Source organism: Podarcis liolepis (assembly GCF_965112155.1).
Source record: "Podarcis liolepis genome assembly, chromosome: 13".
Classification (NCBI taxonomy): Eukaryota; Metazoa; Chordata; class Lepidosauria; order Squamata; family Lacertidae; genus Podarcis; species Podarcis liolepis.
Window position 1 is genome coordinate 44740640 of NC_139573.1, and position 23385 is coordinate 44764024.

At 42.5% G+C, this 23385-nt stretch overlaps 1 protein-coding gene across 17 annotated transcripts in view; it reads right to left on the reverse strand.

The window, feature by feature from the left end:
• Positions 1-23385, reverse strand: part of SLC20A2 (solute carrier family 20 member 2) — a 97245-nt gene that overhangs the window by 18650 nt on the left and 55210 nt on the right. For all 17 annotated transcript variants that reach the window (XR_014518109.1, XR_014518110.1, XM_083469797.1 and 14 more), the window contains exons 3-8: positions 17530-17670; positions 15549-15634; positions 10817-10913; positions 6589-6705; positions 5685-5888; positions 3265-3853 (exon numbers count right to left, since the gene is read on the reverse strand). Coding sequence is in view for 15 of the 17 variants with exons in the window: in XM_083469797.1 (XP_083325923.1) it covers positions 3265-3853; positions 5685-5888; positions 6589-6705; positions 10817-10913; positions 15549-15634; positions 17530-17670 (1234 nt within the window). In the remaining 2 variants the exon portion in view is untranslated. The remainder of the gene's footprint in view (positions 1-3264; positions 3854-5684; positions 5889-6588; positions 6706-10816; positions 10914-15548; positions 15635-17529; positions 17671-23385) is intronic.

Below are 23385 nucleotides of genomic sequence, written 5' to 3' on the forward strand. Positions count from 1 at the left end.
ACCGTGCTTCGCAAGACGAAAAACCCGCAAGAAGAAAAAACTTGCGGAACGAATTAATTTCGTCTTGCGAGGCACCACTGTACATACAAATGTATATAAATGCTCCATAGCATTATGCAAAAGTATATCGCACAGAAGTACAGCTCCTGCTTCTTCTTCACATCTTTTATGTTTATATTGTAACTGGATCAAGTTGACATTTTTGTGCACTGCTATAGAGCTATTCATGTGGTTCTCTTTTGTGATGGCAGTTTTTAGCCAAAGCTCATCCATTCCATTGACAGTAGCGTCTTCACTTTTACATAATACCTGACATATTTCATTCTTGTTTATATCCCATTGTGTTGAATATGTTTTAATAATGCAATGCCTTTGAGCACTTCATTAAGTGCTGCATTACTTTTCCATTAAATGTTGAACTATACAAAACAGTGTATTTGAATTTATTTATCAGCTGCACAGTGGTACCTCGGGTTAAGAACTTACTTCGTTCTGGAGGTCCATTCTTAACCTGAAACTGTTCTTAACCTGAGATACCACTTTAGCTAATGGGGCCTCCTGCTGCCGCCGCGCCATTTCTGTTCTCATCCTGAAGCAAAGTTCTTAACCCGAGGTACTATTTCTGGGTTAGTGGAGTCTGTAACCTGAAGCGTCTGTAACCTGAAGTGTCTGTAACCCAAGGTACCACTGTATTAAAAATAGGCAATGAAACGTCAGCCGTACAACTGGCCTTTGCTTTTGGCTGCTATTTTCACGTTAAATAATTAACAGGGCACCTGACCATAAAACACTAAACTTCATTGCCATGCCAAATAACTTGGGAGTGTTCCTTTGCAAAGAAAGAGTAAACACTGTATAATTAACCCAGGAAGTGCCTACTCTCCAGTTAAGAACTTGGTTACAGTTCATGCTCACAGGGATTTGAATCCCACAGCTGATTTCCCATCCGTGGCCTCATTGTTTATCTGGACTCACTCAATGAGTGAGTGCCAAAACAAAGCAAGTTTCTATGCTCCTATCTGCTACTGACATGGATCCAGGCAGGACAACCTCTCCGATGGCCCCAACTTCCGCAGTGGGACTTCGGATATCATCTCTTAGCTTAATAAGTTAAGAGATGGGTATGTTTCTTGGCCACATGCACAGACAGCCCTTTAAGCTCTTCCTTTTGGCAGGTGAGTGACCACAAAAGTCTTCAAAGAACTACAGCATTGTTGAGGAACCTTGTTCAGCTGGAGGCCACATTCCCTTCTGCAGGCAGGGCCAGAGACAAAAGTGAGTATAGCAGCACCTGTACATGTTACCTTTGTACAGTGAGCTAGTTTCTACACATGCTCACACACCCCTTTCTATGCAATGTCACAGCTGACATAGACACATTCCAACCAGGCAACAGGGGGTGGGACTCTGGGCTGAGTCTTGAGTGCCAAACAGAGAGGCTTGGAGGGCAGCATACAGACCCAAGTCTAACGTTTCGAAACCTTGAACTATAGCTTGCCATTTTGCCCATACTAGGAAACCATGCTTTGAAGTTGTGGTTCAATGCCCTGGCTTGCTCCAAAGTTGTTAAACAGCTCAGACGCCATACTCAATTGAAGGTTTCCTGGTTTATTTGCTTGCTGAAAGTGGAGCGACGTGGCTGTCTGTGAAGCCAAGAAGGCTCATTCATATCTCAGCTTATTAATCTGATATATGATCAAGCACAGGAAGTTCTAAAAAGCTGTAAGACTCTGCGGTGAGCCAGAAGTGGCAAATGGGTGCGTATAAAAATCAATGGGATAGGATTACAGATACCCAAAACTGGCCCAATAAAGGCAAGCCTGTTGTACAAGCTACGCTTTCTTAAAAACAGAATGGATTTGTGGGGAGTGCAAGAAGCAACCTCTTATATTACAGCAGGCTATTTGTTTACAGTAGCTGCTTTTTGTTTCTATGCACAATACAACTAAGCCTGCCTAGGAGGTTATTTTCCAAGGCACTGAACTGACATGTGCCTTGCAACCTTCTCCTAATTTATGAACAAGAAACTGGTCATCAACTTGGTAAAACTTGCTGAAAATGTACTGTATTTTTCCGTGTATAACACGCTCCCATGTATAACACGACCCCTATTTTTTGGGACTCCAAATTAAGAAAATGGGGGGGGGGTTTGCCCAGTTGTTAAGCTTTGGGGGGGGGATTGCCAAGGGTTGTTGAGCTTTGTTTGGCGGGGGGAGGATTGCCCAGACTTGTTGAGCTCATCCGCCTAACAGCAGCGCACACCTCACAGAAGACAACTATCATCTGCCCGATCACCGCCAGCAGCCACAAATTGCCCGCCCAATTGCCGCAACAACAGCCAATTCCAAACGGCCCTTGGCGCATACATTAATCACCCACCCAATCATTGCTGTATATCTCTTACTCGCAGCTGCAAACAATCACCCGTCCCCCCTATGCACTATCCATGTATTTTTTAAAAAGGTAAAGGACCCCTGACAGTTAAGTCCAGTCGCAGATGACTCTGGGGTTGCAGCGCTCATCTCGCTTTACAGGCCGAGGGAGTCAGCGTTTGTCCGCAGAGTTTTCCAGGTCATGTGGCCAGCATGACTGAGCCACTTCTGGCACATCAGAACACCGAAAGCAGAGCAGCGCATGGAAACGCCGTTTACCTTCCCACCGGAGTGGTACCTATTTATCTACTTGCACTTTTTGGTGTGCTTTTTGGCAGGAGCTGGGACTGAGCATCGGGAGCTCACCCCCGTCGCAGGGATTCGAACCACCAACCTTCCGATCAGCAAACCCAAGAGGCTCAGTGGTTTAGACCACAGCGCCACCCGTGTCCCCTACCCGTGTATAAGACAACTCCAAATTTTTAACAATATTTAAATTAAAAAACCCCCTTGTCTTATACACAGAAAAATACAGTACTCAGCAAATAGAGCTGATAAATTCTAGCTAGACCTGTACACAAGCAATATGGCACCAAGAGGGAAGATGAAATCCAGTGTAAAGCCAAAAAAAATTGTTCAGACTTGGAGCCCTCAATCTCAGATACGTGGTTTCATTTCTGTATTTGTTCTTCACACAAATGGAAGTTTTACGCACAGTGTGAAGATACAGCCATAGATGCAGGAACTTTTTGAGCAATGCCTGCTTTTAAAGCAGATCAGCATCACTAAGATTCTGCAGCAGATTTTACCTGGTTGGACTGCTGGAGCAAACAACAGAACTTTTAAATGATGACATTTATGACGTTCACATATGCAAGGTCTCCTCACATACCTCACATCATTGCCTCCATGAGCAAACGATCCAAAGCAAGCTGTGAGGATCTGGAGAAAGTGAAAAAGCAGGTGGACCTGTGAGGAGTCCCTCTCATCTCTCTCATCCTCCGCGGGGTCTTCAGGGGGGTGGCTAGGATCTACTAATTCAGATGCCAGCTTCATCTCCACGCCACCTTCGTCCGCTTCAATTTCTGCTTCTGCCACGGCGTTGCAGTAGCTGGAGTAGCTGTCGTATCGAACCCTCTTTTTGGAATAGGAAACCGTGTCTGTAACTAGCTTTTCGCTATCTTCTGGGGTTGACGTATCAGCCGCCTTGAAGGACGAATGCACTGGCATCCCACAGATGGCAGCTGTGTAGCAAGTGTAACTATTGTTGCGCCGCAGCAGTTTGTAGTTGTTTTCTTGCGTAGGCCGGTTGTCGCTGCCTCTGTCCAGGTGTATTTTGTGCAGTAAGTCTTTGTACAATCCCGAGTCTTTGTGCACAGTGTGATACACATGAATATCGCTCTTCATGTGGCCGTCAAAATTAAAGGTGCCATTGGAAATTGGAGATTTCACCATACTCTGTGTCATTGAAAATGCTCTTCCTAAAACAGCAAAGAAAAGTATTTTTTTCCCCAGAGGAAGCTAAAGACCTAAAGGCAACAGAACAGTGAAACTCCAAAGAAATATCACTCTTTTTTAAAAAATCATTTGTATGAGCATTTGTGCTCCATCAGAGCATATTTGCTGCTCCAAGTCCATTTTCTGGTGACCAAATTGGTCAGAGATATGTAGAGAGAGAACACAAGAATATTCAGTGGAATCCACGCTAGTCAAAGAGTTGGAAAATGGCGTTCAGGCATGATCAAGCCAAGTACTTTGTTGCTTGGGAGACAGACTGAGGCTCTTTCCTCACCAATTGCCAACCCCTTCTCTTCTTGGACTGAAGCATCAGTCACCCACTCTGGGTTAAATGTTAGAAGAAAGAAAGCCTGTTGAAGGGGAGGGGGTAGCTACCCACCTTTCCCCAACTACCGCATTTTTCGCTCTATAAGACGCACCAGACCACAAGACGCACCTAGTTTTTGGAGGAGGAAAACAAGAAAAAAAATATTCTGAATCTCAGAAGCCAGAACAGCAAGAGGGATCGCTGCGCAGTGAAAGCAGCAATCCCTCTTGCTCTTCTGGCTTCTGAGATAGCTGCGCAGCCTGCATTCGCTCCATAAGACGCACACACATTTCCCCTTACCTTTTAGGAGGGAAAGAGTGAGTCTTATAGAGCAAAAAATACGGTAATTTATCCTCCCCAATTTCTCTTGTCTTTACCTTCAGATTATAAGTCTGCAGGCAGGAACCATGTTATTTTAAATTATCAATCTAGGTGTAATAATAACATAAATAACTGCATATGGAAAGCCATTGCAGCGTAGCGGTTAGAGTGTTGGACTAGGACCTTGGGAGACCAGGGTTCAAATTCCCAGTCAGCTATGAAGCTCGCTGGGTGACCTTGGGCCAATCACTGCCTCTCAGCCTAACCTTCCTCACAAGGCTGTTGTGATGATTAAATGGGGGGGGGGACACCATATATAGCACCTTGAGCTCATTAAAGGAAAGGGTGGGGAATAAATGCAATTAATATTTATTCATTCATTCATTCATTCATTCATTCATTCATTCATTCATTCCTGTTCAGCTACTAGAGTAAAATACCGTATTTTTTGCTCCATAGGACTCACTTTTCCCCTCCTAAAAAGGGGAAATGTGTGTGCGTCTTATGGAGCGAATGCAGGCTGCGCAGCTATCCCAGAAGCCAGAACAGCAAGAGGGATTGCTGCTTTCACTGCGCAGTGATCCCTCTTGCTGTTCTGGCTTCTGAGATTCAGAATATTTTTTTCTTGGTTTCCTCCTCCAAAAACTAGGTGCATCTTATGGTCTGGTGCGTCTTATAGAGCGAAAAATACGGTACTCTCGGTCTTTGAAAACAAAGACATAGACATAGACTTGTCTATTGGTGAAACATAGTTCAAATATCTCAAATATTAAAGCGCCATTTAAAAATTCAGCCAAAATATTATGTCATTTCTATTGTTCATTACCAATGTATCAGAAATTGATATGACAGCAGCCTTAAATGCATCATCCACTAAAAGAAACTGTGGTAAATGAACCGGTAGCTGTTTGAGAAGACAATACACAATTACACAGTGTAGCATACAACTGTGTGTTGGTCTTTAAAAAACTGTTATGCACAAGCACCCAGAAAAAGAGCATGAGCAATTATCCAAAAAAAGAAAACCACATACTCTCTCTTTTTATTCACCCTGTACATCAAAAAAGTTGGGATGGGAAGGGGTCTTGCACAGAAGGGAATTGCCCACTAGATATCAGGAGGCAGCAACACAACAGAAAATAATTTATGTGCTCTTGGTTTCTCACCATATGGCACACGTGGATGGCTTCCATTTGCTATATTATCCGATACACCAGCCTCTTCTGTTCCAGAGGCAGTAAGAGGAATAGTACTTTCATCGTTTGCTTTGGCACCAGGAAGTTCTTTAAAGACAGGTGTATCCTCTTCTTGTATCTTGTCAAGGCTTTCGTCAGATATCTTTGATAATGCCCCTTCTTTCTTTAACCGACCTAAGGAAAACACGGAACTTTTATAAGGATGGGTTAATTATCCACTCAACACAAATAACTAGTATCACTTAAATAAATGCACTGACTGCTTTCCTCTTTTGTCAAGAAACCCAGAAAGTTGCCCACATCTGTAAGATTAAACTCCCTCCAGAGACCAAGGAAACAGAACATTTGCTTCCACCTACACATCAATCTAATTTAGATCACTAAATCTTAAATCTTTGTTCTATGCTTCCTTGAGCTCAAAGCAGCCTAGCTGTTAGATAAATAAAATACTCTGGCTGGGACACGAAGTACTACATGAGAAGTCTAAAGCTACCTTGGCTGAATGGGATTTCTGTTTCTCAAGTATCATTCCCCCCCATTTGTCACACAGTAAGTAATTTTTGGAAACAAGTTAAGTTTCAAAGGTATTTAAGATACGAAATAGGAATCTCCTGGGGGGGTTTTGTTTGTGTTTTTGTTTTTGTTTTTAAGTATGAAGCCACAGTGAGCTTTCATCTTTGGAACATGGCCTGCATTTTAAAAACACAACAACTAAAAACCAAAATGTCATGCTATGCAAGACATAAAAAGGTCACCTGTCGCAGTTATATTTAAAGCATCATCACTATTCTAGAAAACACACTGGAAAGGTATTTCCCAGACATGGGATTTAACATTACACACATTTTGACCTCCCCCACCCCCAAAGACATACTTGCTATTTTTCTTTTCATCCACGGACACACAAATATCCAGACTAAGATAGCGAATATTACTGATACACCAATTGATATCAGCACTATTGCCCACATAGGAAGAACGATTCCTAGGACTGAAAAAAGAAACAAAATTACATCCTTCCACATTGGTTTTCTAACATTTACCATAACATTTTTTTTTTTTTGCCCAGTGATGTGACTTCACACCAGCACACCAGGCCCATCAATGTGCCTCTTTCGAACCTATTTGTTTGGGTTGTGTGTCAGCCTTTGTGGGACAGACTCAAGTGCATCCATCAAAAATGACTGGAGTACTGTCCCCAAAGTGTCAGACCACAGAGCAGAAGAATTTGTCAGCACGCTCACAAAATGTCAGGAACTCCTGAGGGTTCCCTGCTGCTCGAATTAGTGCATTACCATCAATGCACACAAGTTCTGGACCTCATGTAGGGTTATCTACACCAATAGCCTGCTTTTGGCGTGGTGCTCATCTGTTCTCCAACCTTCACAAGCAACAGTGAAACAGAGAATCCGTATTCCAACTAGACATCATAACATCTGGATCATTTGGTAAGCACCTTTAAACAAGTCTCTGTGTGTATGCAGTCTCTGAAAACATCAGCCGTGGTCATTTTCTTTATGTTCTGCTGTGTCAGAACATTTGACAATATACAACGAAGCAAAAGTTTTATAAAGTTATTTTTCCCCCAGTGGATCATGATAGGAGTTGCCCTGATGAATCAAACCTTCATATTAATCTCTGATAAGCTGTATGTTGAACAGTCTAGAAATTCCTACAGAAAAAAAGGAATGAAATGATGTCTTGCAATTTCTATCCATTGGTCATTAGCCCTCAGCAAATTAATGGGAACATCATCTGTTGCCACAATTGTTGTCAGGGAGACCAGAAGTAAGTTGCTACTGTCAGGTTCTGTGACTTCTGTAGGTACTATTCTGAATGCAATGAATCTCTTGAACTGTTCTATGGCTTTTAAAAACATCATCTGAATCATGCATCAGTCATGCAGAGAGATTAACAGACTATGAATACGGCTTTGTCATCATCATCTTCTAGGTTGAAGAGATGTTTCTTAATCCTGTGAGATGCATTATCACTCTGACCATGTCATAGGAAACTGAATTCCTTGCTTCTCAACTTTGTGCAATGCCAATGATTCTGTTGTGCATGTTGCAGTTTTTATTTATAAATTCTGTTACACGTTCTGCATAAGTTTTATTTTTTAAAAATTGTTTCACCCCAAAATTTCAAGCAGTGACCTCCTGGCTCTGTACGCTCAAGTCCTTTCAAGTCAGCTAAGTGAACAAGGCCTTACCGAACATATTTTGCATTTTGGAGGATTGTAAGCCATGAAGTGATGTATGGAAGTGAGAGCTGGACCATAAAGAAGGCTGATCGCCAAAGAATTGATGCTTTTGAATTATGGTGCTGGAGGAGACTCTTGAGAGTCCCATGGACTGGAAGAAGATCAAACCTCTCCATTCTGAAGGAAATCAGCCCTGAGTGCTCACTGGAAGGACAGATCCTGAAGCTGAGGCTCCAATACTTTGGCCACCTCATGAGAAGAGAAGGCCCCCTGGAAAAGACCCTGATGCTGGGAAAGATGGAGGGCACAAGGAGAAGGGGACGACAGAGGACGAGATGGCTGGACAGTGTTCTCGAAGCTACTAACATGAGTTTGACCAAACTGCGGGAGGCAGTGGAAGACAGAAGTGCCTGGCGTGCTCTGGCCCATGGGGTCACGAAGAGTCGGACATGACTAAATGACTAAACAACAACAAGCTATGGAAGCGAAGTGGCAAATGTATTCAAATGCAGTACCCAATTACCACCATCCCTTTCCATTCTTATTAAGTCCATCAAGATCTTTATCACTCTCATGTAAGCTGCCCAAATCACAAGGGTTTGAGTTGCCACTGTGTTCAGCACTGAAGTTCACTATGGCATCTCTACATTTCTGTTCATTTGAAAAATGGGTATGAGGCTTTCCACCCCACCGTAAAGGTCATCTCCTTTGGCTTGACCTCTACACCAAGAAAACATCTATTATACTCTGTGGCAGTTTTTTTAAAAGAATTTCCACATAGAGCTCATGATGATTGCTCACCAGCTATGACTCCAACATGGGCCATTGAATTTGCCATACTGCTGCATGTATAATTACCGTATTTTTTGCACCATAACACTCACTTTTTTCCTCCTAAAAAGTAAGGGGAAATGTCTGTGCGTGTTATGGAGGGAATGCCTACGGGTGGCATGCCTACGGATTTTCCTCTAAAAACTACGTGCGTGTTATGGTCGAGTGCGTGTTATAGAGCGAAAAATACGGTATCTGCCTTCCGTCATAGCATGCATACTCTTAAATACCTACAGGCCCAATTCTGTACACAGGTCATGCAAGCCAGCACTGTCAATTGACAGGAGATGTAATGTGGTTTTAATTGGTAAAAACAGCATGGGAGTCCAAAGCCACGGGCATAATTTCTGGTGCTTTTGTCATTGGAGTCCTCACAGTACTTCATCCATGATATACAAACCAGCAATTGTTAAGCACAGCTCCTTTCCTTGAATCTGATACATAATATGTTGAAATCGAGTCAGTACTTTCATTTCATTGGGAATGGCAGCTGACCATATCTTTTGTCACTCTACATACAACTGATCTGGTACAGCTGCCTATTTTTAACACACCAATAAAATCAAAAAAATAAATGACATGGTGGCACTTGTGATACAAGTAAAAGCACAAGATTTTAAATCCAAGTCATTTCCTCTGTAACTCAGGACACATGAACTGTAACTCAGAAGGGTGGTGGGAATGGGAGATTGGCAGATAGCTGAGATGAGCCTGTTGACGACTCTTAACGACTGTAATAGGTCTTACAGGAAAAGGCAAGGGGTGAGAAGGTGAGAAATGGCTTAGTCATGTATAATGAGATAAGAATCCAATGTCTCTGTTCAGACCAGGTCTCTCCATGGTTTTTAAGTTTGGTAATGAGTTGCAATTCAGCAGCTTCTCTTTCCAGTCTATTTCTGAAATTCCTTTGTAGTAAAACAGCTACTTTGAGATCTTGTATAGAATGTCCTGGGAGATTGAAGTGTTCTCCTACTGGTTTCTCTGTTTTGTGATTCTGTAAGACCTATTACAGTCGTTAAGAGTCGTCAACAGGCTCATCTCAGCTATCTGCCAATCTCCCATTCCCACCACCCTTCTGAGTAATACCCCTCCCCACCTTCTCACTATATAGAAGGATCTGGCAACTTCTGTTTCAGTGTATCTGAAGAAGTGTGCATGCACACGAAAGCTCATACCAAGAACTAACTTAGTTGGTCTTTAAGGTGCTACTGGAAGGAATTTTTTTATTTTGACTATGGCAGACCAACACGGCTACCTATCTGTAATCAGGACACATGGACACACATGCTCCTTGCTCAAGAGACTGGTAATATTATAAACACATGGGCAGAGCACTGTGCATCAGATTGGGACAATCTGCTATTGCTACTAAACTGCATCTGGTGTTAACCATAAAACTAAAGCAATAACAGCTTGTGCCACTTTGCAAGTTCAACATAATACAGGACAGTGGTGTGTTGCCTGGTTCTACTGATCACAAAAAATAAAAAGTAAGGAGGATGCATTTTATTCAGCTACCCTTTATTAGCAAATGTGCCTATTTAGAACATGAAGTTTCAGCTTTTGACAGAAACAAAATCAGGGCAACTTTGGACGTTAAACTTTGGTATGTGCCTAAGGTTTTTTAAGTGAGCATATCAAGTGCTACAAATATGTGTCTTGAAACATGCACATCATGCAAGCACACTTGTCAAGAGACTGTGGATGGCTGTGAATCCATATGGGTAAATCCTATGTAGTAAACACATGATATGCAAAGTGGCCCTCACAGATCTACAATGGCTTAGGTGAAAACACACTAGTTTGTCTTGCTTTTCCAGGAACTGCTGTCTGAATGTGTTCCTTCTTTTACGGAAAGCAAAACCAGCCCTGTCAGTTGTTAACATTTATCATCTCTTCTTGTCCTTTACCAATCATCCAGCATCCAGAATGATATTCAGAAGTCCCAAAATTTCCCTATGAATTCCCCTACATTTGGTAATTTTTGAAGCCTTTGTCCCTCTTCACAGAGTGTTTGACTACAGCCGGCATGTAACATAGTGGACATCGTAAGTCAGATAATACTCACCAGGGGCACCTGTATACATTATAGAGAATACATTAATTGTTAATGTAGCAGCGTAGAAGACTGGAAGGGCTCGAAGACCATTGGGCACAGGGTCTTCCTGTATAAAGAATAAAAGAAGATAAAATATCACAGCTTGGGAGATACTGCATCAGATACAGTCAGTCCAAAAATTCAACTCACCCCAAATAAGGAGGCCCTGAATATCTGCTAGCAAAAATCCAGCCTTTATTACCCAAATATGGCACAAAGCAAAAAAGAAAAATGTGGCTTCTGAATTCTGAAATCAGCCCCAAATTAAAAAATGAGGACAGACAACAGCGAACGGCTGGATGAGTTAAAACTGTAAGAGGCACCTTCAGCGGGTTCTGTTGTCCCCAGTGTAAGAGGCAACAACACCCAAACAAATATTGTCACAGACGCACAGAAACACAACTGTCACCCTGTTGCTGGACAGGGCCCCCTATTTCCATGAGTAATAAACAATTGTGAAAATGGTTGCACTAGATCCTGGGGACGGTGTACAGACAGATTTCTAGGCAGACAGGATCTGACAGTCTGAGTTATATCCCTTATGAGTCCGTTCTGTTCCCTAGTCTGTCATTCCCTCTCACTGGTTTGCCCATTTAGAGACACACACAGTTTTAGAGTGTAGAAAATTATCTTGTTAGGAGATAGAAAGATTAAAGCACTTTACCTCCCTAGGGAGAACTGGCAGGAAAGGGAAATTATCAGGAGGTCTATGAGCTTTACCCTTCCTTGCCTCATAACCAAGGGAGTGTTTTGATTAGAGCAGGAGGCAGGCTGCCAAACGACATATCAGTATCACGGCAAAACAGAAATCTATGTTCACTGTCCTTATGCAGTAATTGCTGGGAGGAGTGGAACCACAAAGAATAAATGCTTCTTCGGGGCTGGTCTCCAAGAACTTTCAGTATCCCTACATGCACCATGCTATCTCTTGCTTTCCTCCAGGTTGATGGTAAGAACACAGGCTGCCAGGAAACCACCTCTCTTTTTAATGAATTTGTTTAACTGGAAGTTCAAGCAAGCAAAATAGCCCTAAGGGAAGGACCATAAGCTCATTGGCAGAGTATCTGTTTGCACGAAGAACGTTTCAGGTTCAATACCTGGCATTTGCTGAGCTAGACAGACCCAGTGGTCTGACTCAGTATGGTAGTTCCCTGTGCTCCTAAAAGAGACATATTTTTTATTCCAATTGAAGTTGGCTTGTTTCAATCCAGCCGCAGTTAAGATGAACCACAGGTTCCAATGAAATGAACCATGGGAGAAAACGTTGTTTAGCTCCTCATGGGTGAGCACAGTCACTGAATACTGGATCTGTCCACCATATGAAGTCTTCATTTAAAAATTAATTGCGCTGAAACTTTAAACCTCGAGGGACTTTGAAATAAACACTTAATGTTGCCTCCCTATATACATGAAAATGCAAGGCTATCAACAATCAGCCTTCACCGGAGGGTTTGTAGTGTATAGGCATCCCCCGCCCCACTTATGTGGAGGTTACGTTCCAGGGCCCCGTGCGCGTAAGTAGAAATTGCGTAAGTGGGAAGCGTCCTCTTAAAAGCCTCTTCCTACTCTTCAGCTCTCTCTCCCTACACAACTCTCACTTCAACTAGAATTGAATATCCAGAGCCACCTGGTGTCTGGAGAATGTGCAGAAAAGCAGCCACTGCTGCTGCGCTACCGCACGTGTCAGCTGCTAGGCGTGGAGGCTGAGAAGTGGAAACAAAAGCCCTGCTGTGCCTCCAGTCTCTTTGGGACTGCCTCCGCCCTCACTGAAATCCTCTTTGGGCTCTGGAGAGGGTCTCCTTGCGAGCCACGAGGCCTCTCCCGTCGTTTCTTGGTTTGAATTTATTTCTTTGTTTGGCTGGTTGTTTCCCAGCACCGTGGACATACATGATCGTGCATAAGTGGGGTGATGCCTGTTATCATCACAACCCTCAATTTGAATGAAGTCATGGTGGCAGAAAGCAAAAGAGAGGGCAGGTTTTTAAACAACTGCAGAAGTTTGAACAAAGGAAACTGGGGGTAGTGATTTTAAACAATGGCAGAGGTTTGAGCAGAGCGAGAAAAAGTGACAGGGGAGTTGGCAAATGCAGAGAGTGGGGCACAGCTTCTAGTAATATAGTAAGATTTTCACCAGCATTTCTAAAGGTTGGAAGCAACTTTTTGAAATAGAGACTTTGTGTGGGTATAAGTAGCTATTGAGAACAAATGTTACAGGACATCAAAGTTGTGGATATCACAGGCAATCAGATCAGGGTTACAGAAAGAGGTTGCAGTCCTTTGTTTTGATTTACTGAGTGGATAATTTCTGTTTACAGTTTCACAGCCTCTTATTCTGAAGCTTTGGCAATTTGAAAGGGGAGAGGAATGTTTTACAGGCATTTCTGATGAGCGATGTAGCAGTGTTCCACTAAAATGGGTTGCATTTCAGTGCTGAAAGCACACACTGATCTCTGGATGCTTCAACGCTGCTAGACAGATGCCCACATCTAAAGCAACTCAGCAACGAATAGAATGGTTTCAGACTCTGAATTGTAGGTGCAGTTGATAAACTTATCTTTATTTAGTCAACAGAGAGAAGCCGTGCACAAACAGTGGCATATATTAGCTATCCTCTACAGCTTGTAGCTGTGTATTACGTTTCAGTTTTAGAGTTATTCCAGAGTCCTTGTTAACTCTCTGCAATATTAAAATAAGAAAAAAGGAACTGGGAAAGTGAGAAATGGCAACTCATGATTAGTGGGAGTAAGAAGCAAAATGATGTGTTTTCTTTCAGCTCTCCTCCCATACATTTGCTTCTGGGGACAGATCTAGTCCAAAAGAGGGCCAGACATGCAACCTACTGTCAGTTCGACTTATGCATGTCACTCTCTAATTTCAAAACACCATTGGCTTTCAGGCAAATTCAAATTCCATAATTAGAACCCATGAATTTATCACTTGAGTGCCGATGTCCTTAACACAGGCTACTGAAACCTCATGACTGATTTGAGTCCCTTTAGGGCTTTACAAAATGTCTGCATCTTTCCTGAGAACCTTACACGATGGGAGCTCAATATTTTAACCATTTACTAAACTTACGGCAAAAATAATTTTGCTCTTTGAACACATGGTGCATCTGATTAAAATTGTGTCCTGGGTGTCTTGACTGCCGCTGAACAATTTAAATTTCAAAAGGCAAAACAACGGGGCAGCCATCCCAAAACCCATTTTAACAATGACATTAGATAAATAGAAAATCCTTGGAAGTGACAAATAAGCTTAGGGGTAGAATACGGATACGTGGTAGTAAATATTATGGCTTAGAATATTAATAAAGGAAAAGAGGTTAGTAAATGAAAGGAGTTAATATTATTAGAAATATGAACTTGGAGAACTGTTATAAAGGTGATATAATGAAATTCAGTTAGAGAGGATTCAAGGAAGTCAGTCATCAATGTGATGAAAGTTGGATATTTGAAGAGACAATCTTTTTTTCTTGTGTGTTTAGTTTATTATAGTGTGGTGTGTGTGTTTTTTCTTTGTTGTGTAATTTGTCATGTTAGGTAAAGGTAAGGTACCCCTGCCCGTACGGGCCAGTCTTGACAGACTCTAGGGTTGTGCGCTCATCTCACTCTAGAGGCCGGGAGCCAGCGCTGTCCGCAGACACTTCCGGGTCACGTGGCCAATGTGACGAAGCTGCTCTGGTGAACCAGAGCAGCACACGGAAACGCCGTTTACCTTCCCGCCAGAGTGGTACCTATTTATCTACTTGCACTTAAGGGTGCTTTCGAACTGCTAGGTGGGCAGGAGCTGAGACCGAACGACGGGAGCTCACCCCGCCGCGGGGATTCGAACCGCCGACCATACGATCGGCAAGTCCTAGGCGCTGTGGTTTTACCCACAGCGCCACCCGCGTCCCTTTAATTTGTCATGTTATTTTGTGATAAATGTTGAAAAGCAATAAAAAAAAATTCGGGAAAACCCCAAAAACGATGACATTAGAAAATGCTAGTGACTGTGGCAGGTGAGGTGTGGAGAGGTGGGCCTGTTTACTGGGAAGATGCATGTTATGTGTAGGAATGCATCTCTGTGCACAGTGACACATCACAAACGGTACCACTTAGTGGAGGCTGAACCAATATTGGGGTAGCAAATGGGTTCTGCCCCCCCCAAAAAAACCCTTTACTGTTCCCTGAAATAAGTGAACAGAGTGATTTGATTACATGGGAGTAAATAAAATGGGGAACAAAATAAAATGAGGGCTAAATCTCCTTGGGGTGACTCCACTGCCTGGGGCAGGTTTTGCCCCCTATCACCTGTGTACCACACTGCAGCCTGTTTACTTTGATCCGCACAATCCAATAAGAACCATTAGTAAAAATCCAGCCTCATTTACACACTAATACCTTGACTTCCATTTTTGGTGGAACACTAGAACCCAATGGAACCCTAGGAACTCACAACTTGCATGAATATCAAGCCATTTCAATATGAACTTAGCATTCATGAACTACACTTTGAAACTTGAATAAGTAAATGTACCTTCTGCAGACTTTAAAGAAAATCTACAGGCACTGAGATTACTAAGGGCATATGACAGCCTCTGGAGTGCATTTTGAGTATGTAGTGGGTAGCTGGCGGTGAAGAACAGCAAAGCCTATTTGTCACTTACATTACAGTCTTACCGGCAACAAAAACAGGAAGCACAAATTTCGCCACTAACCTTATTTAAGATGAAGAATCTAATCAGCAGAAACAGCACACCAGACATCATACCAGATAACAATGGGGAGATAAACCAAGAAGCAACTGAATAAAAGCAAAACAAGAGGAAAAAACTGAAAATATATAATTTACAACTGTGCTAAAATCCTATCCAATAAAAATATTATAAGCTTTTGACAATGCACGTTTATTTTTTATTGATCCTGGATATTGCAAAAAGTTGGCTTACAGGTTAGAAGGAAAAAGTGCGCGCCAACTCACAATACTCCTGAGATTAGGCATGTTTAAGTCTCATTGATTTCAATGTGTTTTGTGCGAAATTGCATGAGAATGGAATATTTTTAGCTGGATATTTAGCATATTTTTCCCTGAAAGGCTTACCAGCTGTTAAAGTGAACGTAAAAATTGCATCTCCTCACCCACTCACCCATTATTTGAAAAATAAAAATCTATAGAAACGAGACAGTGATGATAGAAAAATCATTCAACTCAGTACTGGATACTCTATAGATAACATTGGCATTTAAGAGAGAATTGAGCATTTTTGCAAGTCCCAAACTACACAAGGGAGTTACAAAAGTTTAATCCGTAAGAAAAACTCAAGTTTTTAAGAATGACTGCTATCATGCCTGTCCTGTATGTCTTTTAAAATACAAAGAACATTCTACTGAACACAGTAGGAAAACCCACGGTTAAGCCTCTAATGATGGTCTAACACCAACACAGAGTACTTTGGAACACCACAGCTTCAGGTGTCATTTAAATTTGTGCTATTTTTCAGCACAAATACACTGAATTAAAAATAAAGTAATTCTACTTTAGGTCAGATGGCTTGCAGCTCTGGAGGGCTTAAGAAATGTGCATGTCCCCAACAAGCATGCACAGCACATTAAGCTTTGAAATATTAGCTGTGATCACTTTAATTAGAAATGTAAAGCTATCAATTCTCACATAACTTTGGGGTGGATTTAAAAACCGAGAAATAAAACAGACGTGAAACCAGAGCTTGACTTCCAGTGGTCCCAGGAAAGCAGCCATAACAGCTCTGTTATCTCTCTCCATGTCAGTATTTAAAGTGCACATGAGCTCAGTTCAGACTTCACGGAACCTGATTTCCAAACTGTACTTTGGGGCACTTGCATGCTTCTTCCTCCCTTCTGTGATTTGATATGGTTTAACCATAATTAACCTCAGTTCAGATACTGTGGTATCAGGACTGCTTGAAACTATGCTGTAAAACCATGACTTGAAGAGTCATGGCATCTGAATTAGGGTTAACTAGGATTACAGGAATGGGAAGAATCAGGGGAGATCTCCAAATCTGGTTTAGAAGTCATACCCAGGACATGTGAGATAGTGTTAGTCATTTCCAGAGATAAAACTTTTTTTCTTTTTTCTTTTGTCACACCCAACCCTTTGTTGTGAAAGAATGTCATCATACTACAGAAACAGAGACTGCCATGAGCTCAACCTCTTTCCCTAATACGTTTATTCTGGATCTAATAAAATTGTACCGTATTTTTCGCTCTATAAGACGCACCAGACCACAAGACGCACCTAGTTTTTGGAGGAAGAAAACAAGAAAAAAAATATTCTGAATCTCAGAAGCCGGAACAGCAAGAGGGATCGCTGCTCAACGAAAGCAGCGATCCCTCTTGCTGTTCTGGCTTCTGGGATAGCTGTGCAGCCTGCATTCGCTCCATAAGATGCACACACATTTCCCCTTACTTTTTAGGAGAGAAAAAGTGAGTCTTACAGAGAAAAAAATACGGTAATTTGCTATTATGTCCAAACTGGCCAATTACACTGGCCAGGAAGCCCTCCAAACCAGGATATCAAACTAAGCTTTGCAAAATCATTTGGCTATAGTTCCCAAACAAAAGTATAGCAAAATTGTACGGTCATGTTTCTATAATGCCAGTTTCAGTCACTGCATGTTTGTACACAAACCTTCACAAATAAAAGGAAATGTCAATTACCAATCTTGACAAGCTCCATCCATTGAACTCCTTTTGTGCCGATTGCAACTAATGAGAATCCAATAGTGGCACCGACAATGCAGTGAGTTCCAGAGATCGGGAGCTTCAAGAACGATGCTATCAGCTGCCAAACAGCAGAGCCTAAAAGTTAAAGTGGGGACAAAATAATTAGTATAAACATTAATGGCCAAACACTTATGTTGGCATTCTTGTTTGAGGGCACACCAACCCAGTCTTTCGGCATATTTTTGCCCGTAGACAGTCACAAAACATTTCTGGAAAGGATTACAGAGCTCAAGTACAAGCTTTCTCCAACACTGCTTCTATTTATTTTGCATTACAAATCGTATTCCTAATAGATTTAAACTGCATAAAGGCCACAATGCTTCTTTCGCCTTAATGAACCTCTGCCCTATTTAACGCATGTTAGCCCAGTACTGAGGTAGTAGAATAATGGTTTTTTTGCTACACTGTCATTGGAGCCTATCCATTCACCTCCCCTTCACTACATTCTAAGCTTTCAATCTCCAAAACAGGACAAGGAACAGCAATTTAGAAACCTGGACTAGTAGAATTCTAAGGTGCCTGGATAGTCTTGCAAGTGAAGGAATACGCACAAGTCCTTTAGAAAAAGAGCAAGCTATCAAAACTGGTGAAGTTGCCAACAGCCGTCTAAAATCTTAACAATCTTTATTTGTTCTGTTTTGAAAATATGCACAGACAAAGAAAATGGGAAACGATTTCATGTAATTTTATATTTTCACTTGCTATTTAATTTTTAATAGAACACAAAATTTATATTCCCCATTAGATTCAAACCAAAGTTTTGGGGGGCTTTTTTTAATGTGTCAAGTTCTCCTTTAGCACCAAAGTACCTTTAGCTGGAGAGATGTTAATAATTTGGACTATATAACTGAACTTTTCAGAAATTTAGCCAGGAAAACTGCTTTATTAGTAAGATTTATCCATTCCTCTCAGTACTAGCTCTGCATCATCCCTGTCAAGAGCATCAGAGTGCATAAAACCTGGAGTGGAAAATTTACCAGTCTGTTAAAAGGGTACGAAGGTATGCTGGAGTCGTGCCCTTTAAACAAGAGGATATTGGTCCAGATGTTAGCTTCCTGGGAGATTGTATTTTTACAAGATGTAATTTATGATCTATAGCACCCCCACCCCAAAAAAATCATAGAATGCCACAATATATTGAAAAATATACACACCCCAATCTTGCCACTCCTGCCAACCTAGCAGTTCGAAAGCACGTCAAAGTGCAAGTAGATAAATAGGTACCGCTCTGGCGGGAAGGTAAATGGCGTTTCCGTGCGCTGCTCTGGTTCGCCAGAAGCGGCTTAGTCATGCTGGCCACATGACCCGGAAGCTGTCTGCAGACAAACACCGGCTCCCTCGGCCAATAAAGCGAGATGAGTGCTGCAACCCCAGAGTCGGTCACGACTGGACCTAATGGTCAGGGGTCCCCTTTACCCTTTAATTTTGCCACATGCCCCTCAAACATTAATAATAGTAGATGTAAATGATAAAAAACCCCTCACAGTTTATGACCTACCAAGATGAACACAGCCCACCAGCTAGGATGGTGAAGCTCTTGTTTTGCTGCACGCCCAGGACTGTAGGAACAGGAGGTTTGTCAAGCGCTAGGCAAGCTAAAATATATGTATGGGAAGCTGAAGCTGAAGTTGTGCTTTAACAGATCAGGCAGGACTGTCAAGCACCTGAAGACGTAGGTGCCAGCTTCAAAGTGCGAGGCCCTCAGCGTCCGGTTCCTAATGAAGTTCCCGCTGAGGCTTGCCAAATTAATTCTCCACAAAGCGGCACAGTGCAAGCTGCCATTACATGTACAGCCCAGAGCAAGATTTATTACTTTATAAGCGGTAAAGCTCTTACCCAATTTCCCTTCCAGAAGAGCCTATCTATTCTGCTTTTAAGAGCGAGCCATTAGCACCACATACAACTTCCTTTAGGAAGCCAATGAATAAAACTAATTCTTTCCTGGCGCTCCGTTCCTAAACTACTGACTTTTCTATTCCTAGCTGAGGCCTACCTTCCAAGCCACAAAGTGAAGCCACCTGCTGCGTAATTTAGGCCTCTGATTGACTTGTTTTAGGCTAAGAATAGCCTAACTAAGCAACCCTGAGCCCTACAAGAGGAATGCATTCCAAAAGGGAGACACATGGATGGACTGGTTTAAAAGTTCCCCTTAGATTCTTCAATGAAGCAGGCGCTAAAAAAACTGTGGATCTCATACATGCAGCGAAGCTGAAACTAGGTAGAAAATATTTACTGCTGTTATGAGTGTGGATTTGCTTGTGCTCAGCTATCCAACATTGACTCAGCTCTGCCTTTCTTTCAAATAATCCACATGCTGCCTTGAGAGGAGATGGGCAGTTGTCTTCCTGAGCACAGGACAATGCATACACAAGTGCACCTTAAATTGTCACCTGGCCAGAATGATAGAAAGTGTTTTCAATATTACTAATGCACAAGTTACAGATAGGTAGCCGTGTTGGTCTGCCATAGTCAAAATAAAAAAAATCCTTCCAGTAGCACCTTAAAGACCAACTAAGTTAGTTCTTGGTATGAGCTTTCGTGTGCATGCACACTTCTTCAGATACATGTATCTTCAGATCTGTGTATCTGAAGAAGTGTGCATGCACACGAAAGCTCATACCAAGAACTAACTTAGTTGGTCTTTAAGGTGCTACTGGAAGGAATTTTTTTATTTTGACTAATGCACAAGTTAACCATAAACAAAGTGCATGCCTCTGGCATTCAGACCCCTCTGTATTTCCAGTTAGGAATGCTTGTGTTGGGCATTTGAATGATCATTGTGCGGTGGGGGGATATACCTGCATGTGTGCACTCATTGCCTTTTACAAGGTTGTGAAACCATGAAAAGCAGTGTTTTTGTATTCACAGAATATCTGAGACCAAATCTACACATAGACCTGGTTCGTACATCACAATAAGCCATAGTTAAAATAAACTGTGGTTTAATGTAAAAAAGCTATAGTCTAGCTTGTTATGGAACCCAAACTCAATCTCATAGTTCATTTTCCTTCAAACCTGGAGCGTAAGTCAGGATTTGTTCTTTGTGGTTTATTTGGAGAGAAACGTACCAGGTTCAGACAGCACAAGTCATACCATTACTTGATTATTAGCAGCGCAGCAGCAGGACAAATAGAGCAAAGTGCCCAAATTTCAACAGTGTGCACCAGCATGCTTAATAATAATAATAATAATAATAATAATAATACAGTAATAAATTACTTACACCTAGACCATCTGACTGGATTGCTCCACCATAATAAAATCACAGCAAAACATCAAACGTTTAAAACTTCCCAATACAGAGATGTGCGAACCAGGTCATACTCAACAAAGTGGCCAAACAACAATGTCTGACTGGTTGGATCTCCTGTACTCCAATCCCAATAAAATCTCAGGATTATCCAGTTATTTTTTTAAAAGTAGAGAAAATGAGTAAGTAATTACTCATTTGGTTGCCTATGGTGACCAACAGGTGACCATCAGAAATGAGCTTAACTCAGGCTCTGAGCACATGCAGATTGCATTTCCCTCCAAATATTAATGAGAAACTGCAGTCTCCAACAGCCGCTCACGTTTGAAATTAAGGGCTAGGACTAGTAGGTGACTGTACATCTTGCGTACACACAAGCCTCAAAATTCTACGTTGAAACTAGACACAGCCCACTTCTTAGAAACTATGCAATTTTTTTTCACAATTCTTTCTCCACCCACTCCACCCTGTTTTCTTGCTACACACTTAGGATGGAGGAATGTGGTGCTTATGAACCCGTGCTCAGTATAGGAATTTGTTGGGGGTTTTTCCCTCCCCCCTTTTTTTATTTGTTTTCAATACCACACAAAAATCCATTCCATCGTTTCTACCTAACCAGCTCACAAAACAAAACTTGTTCCTTGAAAATCTGCAGAAGCTGGCCGACCGGGTGGTATTTGGAATGTATTTGTAGGGTCAGGGCTAGAGACTGCAGCTGCAAAGGCTCTTAAAGCTACTGCTGCCAAGTTCCAGGGGAACGGTGAAGCTGGGGAAGGGTGCAAAAGAGGCTCATTGAGGGGAGAAGCTTTGCACATGGATCACGCAGTGGGAGACACAATCAACCTGATACTGAGAAGGGGACAGAAAATGGTGTGGTCATATGCCCTGCCCCCTCAACTTACCAATAAAATGTGCAGGATTCCCCCAATGGAAAGTGCAGGGAAAGGGAATCCGAACAATAGGACAGAAACTCACTTTCCCGAAAACCACACTTCCAAGTTTTTCTGGCGAGGGGTGGTACCCTCAGGTGAGGGACACATTGTGCTCCTTCTGGGGTAGTTTGTCCCGCTTTGGTCCCCACCCTGCACTCACCTCTCACCTGTGGCTCTTAGACGCTATCGGTATGTGGCCACACCCTGGGGATGGCTTCAACTGGCCAGCAAGCCAGGTGAGGATAGCTGAGGGGTCTTAAACCCTTGGTGAGTTAGAGACTTCCCCTGCATGCAAAGACAGGCTCTGGTGGATTGAGCGGACGAGACCAATAGCAGGCCCAAAGGTCAAGAAGGTGGTTTCTGCACATGCTGTAGAGGGAAGTGAGGGGCAGGTGGGGCTCGCCAACCTAGGAGCCCAACTAGGAAAAGGAAAAATCTGATCCTCAACCTCCACCGCCTTGTGGGATATCTTCAGGAGAAGAAAAGGCTAAGGAGTAAGCCCTACACAAACCAGGTGTGGAGTCCCTAAGATGGTTGGATGGCACCTTGTGCGCCTCATTCCGACAACTCCTGCAGCCAAGCTGGTGCCAAACGTATTGCTCTGCTTTCCTTTGGACCACATCAGCAAGGCTGAGAGGGGGGTCTTGTTGTCTGGGCAGTCCAGGACCTCCATCCACACTGCCCAGGATCACAGTTTCACTAGTTATTATGTGCATGTGGTATTGAGTGTGGTGTAGCCAGGGCTTGTTTTCAGTCAGAACTCAGCTCTCAGGTGGGAACAACTGCCATTATAAGAGAACAAGAGAGGCATTCATGGTGAGTTCTGAAACCTCTTTTTCAGGAGGAGGAGGAGGAGGAGGAGGAGGAGGAGGAGGAGGAGGAGAAGAAGAAGAAGAAGAAGAAGAAGAAGAAGAAGAAGAATTTATTACCTGTACCCCACCCATCTGACTGAGCTGCCCCAGCCACTCTGGACAGCTTAGACAATATTGTTTCCCTGCATCTATGTCGGGTGTCCATAATTTTGTGAGATTTGGTGGAGCCAATCAGAAGCAGAGCAAGAAATATTGACAGCTGCCAGCACAAGGTCTTCTCTATAAACAGGAAGAGAAAAAAATGCACTTGTACAGAACAATCTAGGACTTGCAATTTGAGAGACAGAAAGCGTATCATCTCGCGTGACAGCAGCTCTCAAGAACTATATCCCGGTGTTCGTTTTGGCATTCTCTGTGCACAGCAAGGAGTCAAGAGGATGTGACATCTGACTAGCAGGAGAAAGGAAGGTGAGAACATCCTAATAACCAGTGAAACTGTGGTCCCAGGCACAGTGGGAGCAGATCCTGATAAGGATTTACAAACCCCAGAACATATGCAAACCAATGAGCCAGTTCAGATGAATATTACTTCAGCTTACTAAGCAGAAATGTGCACAAGTCTTTTAGCAGCAATAGCTCCTCATTTCATCTGAACTGGGAAAATACAGGTCCCAGCTTCAGAACAAGTCAGGATGGTAAAACCAACTTCAAACAGTGGTTTATCTTGACGCGTTCTGACACTGGTAACCAAAGATTCTCATTTCAGACAAAACAGCAAACTATGTATAACAAACGC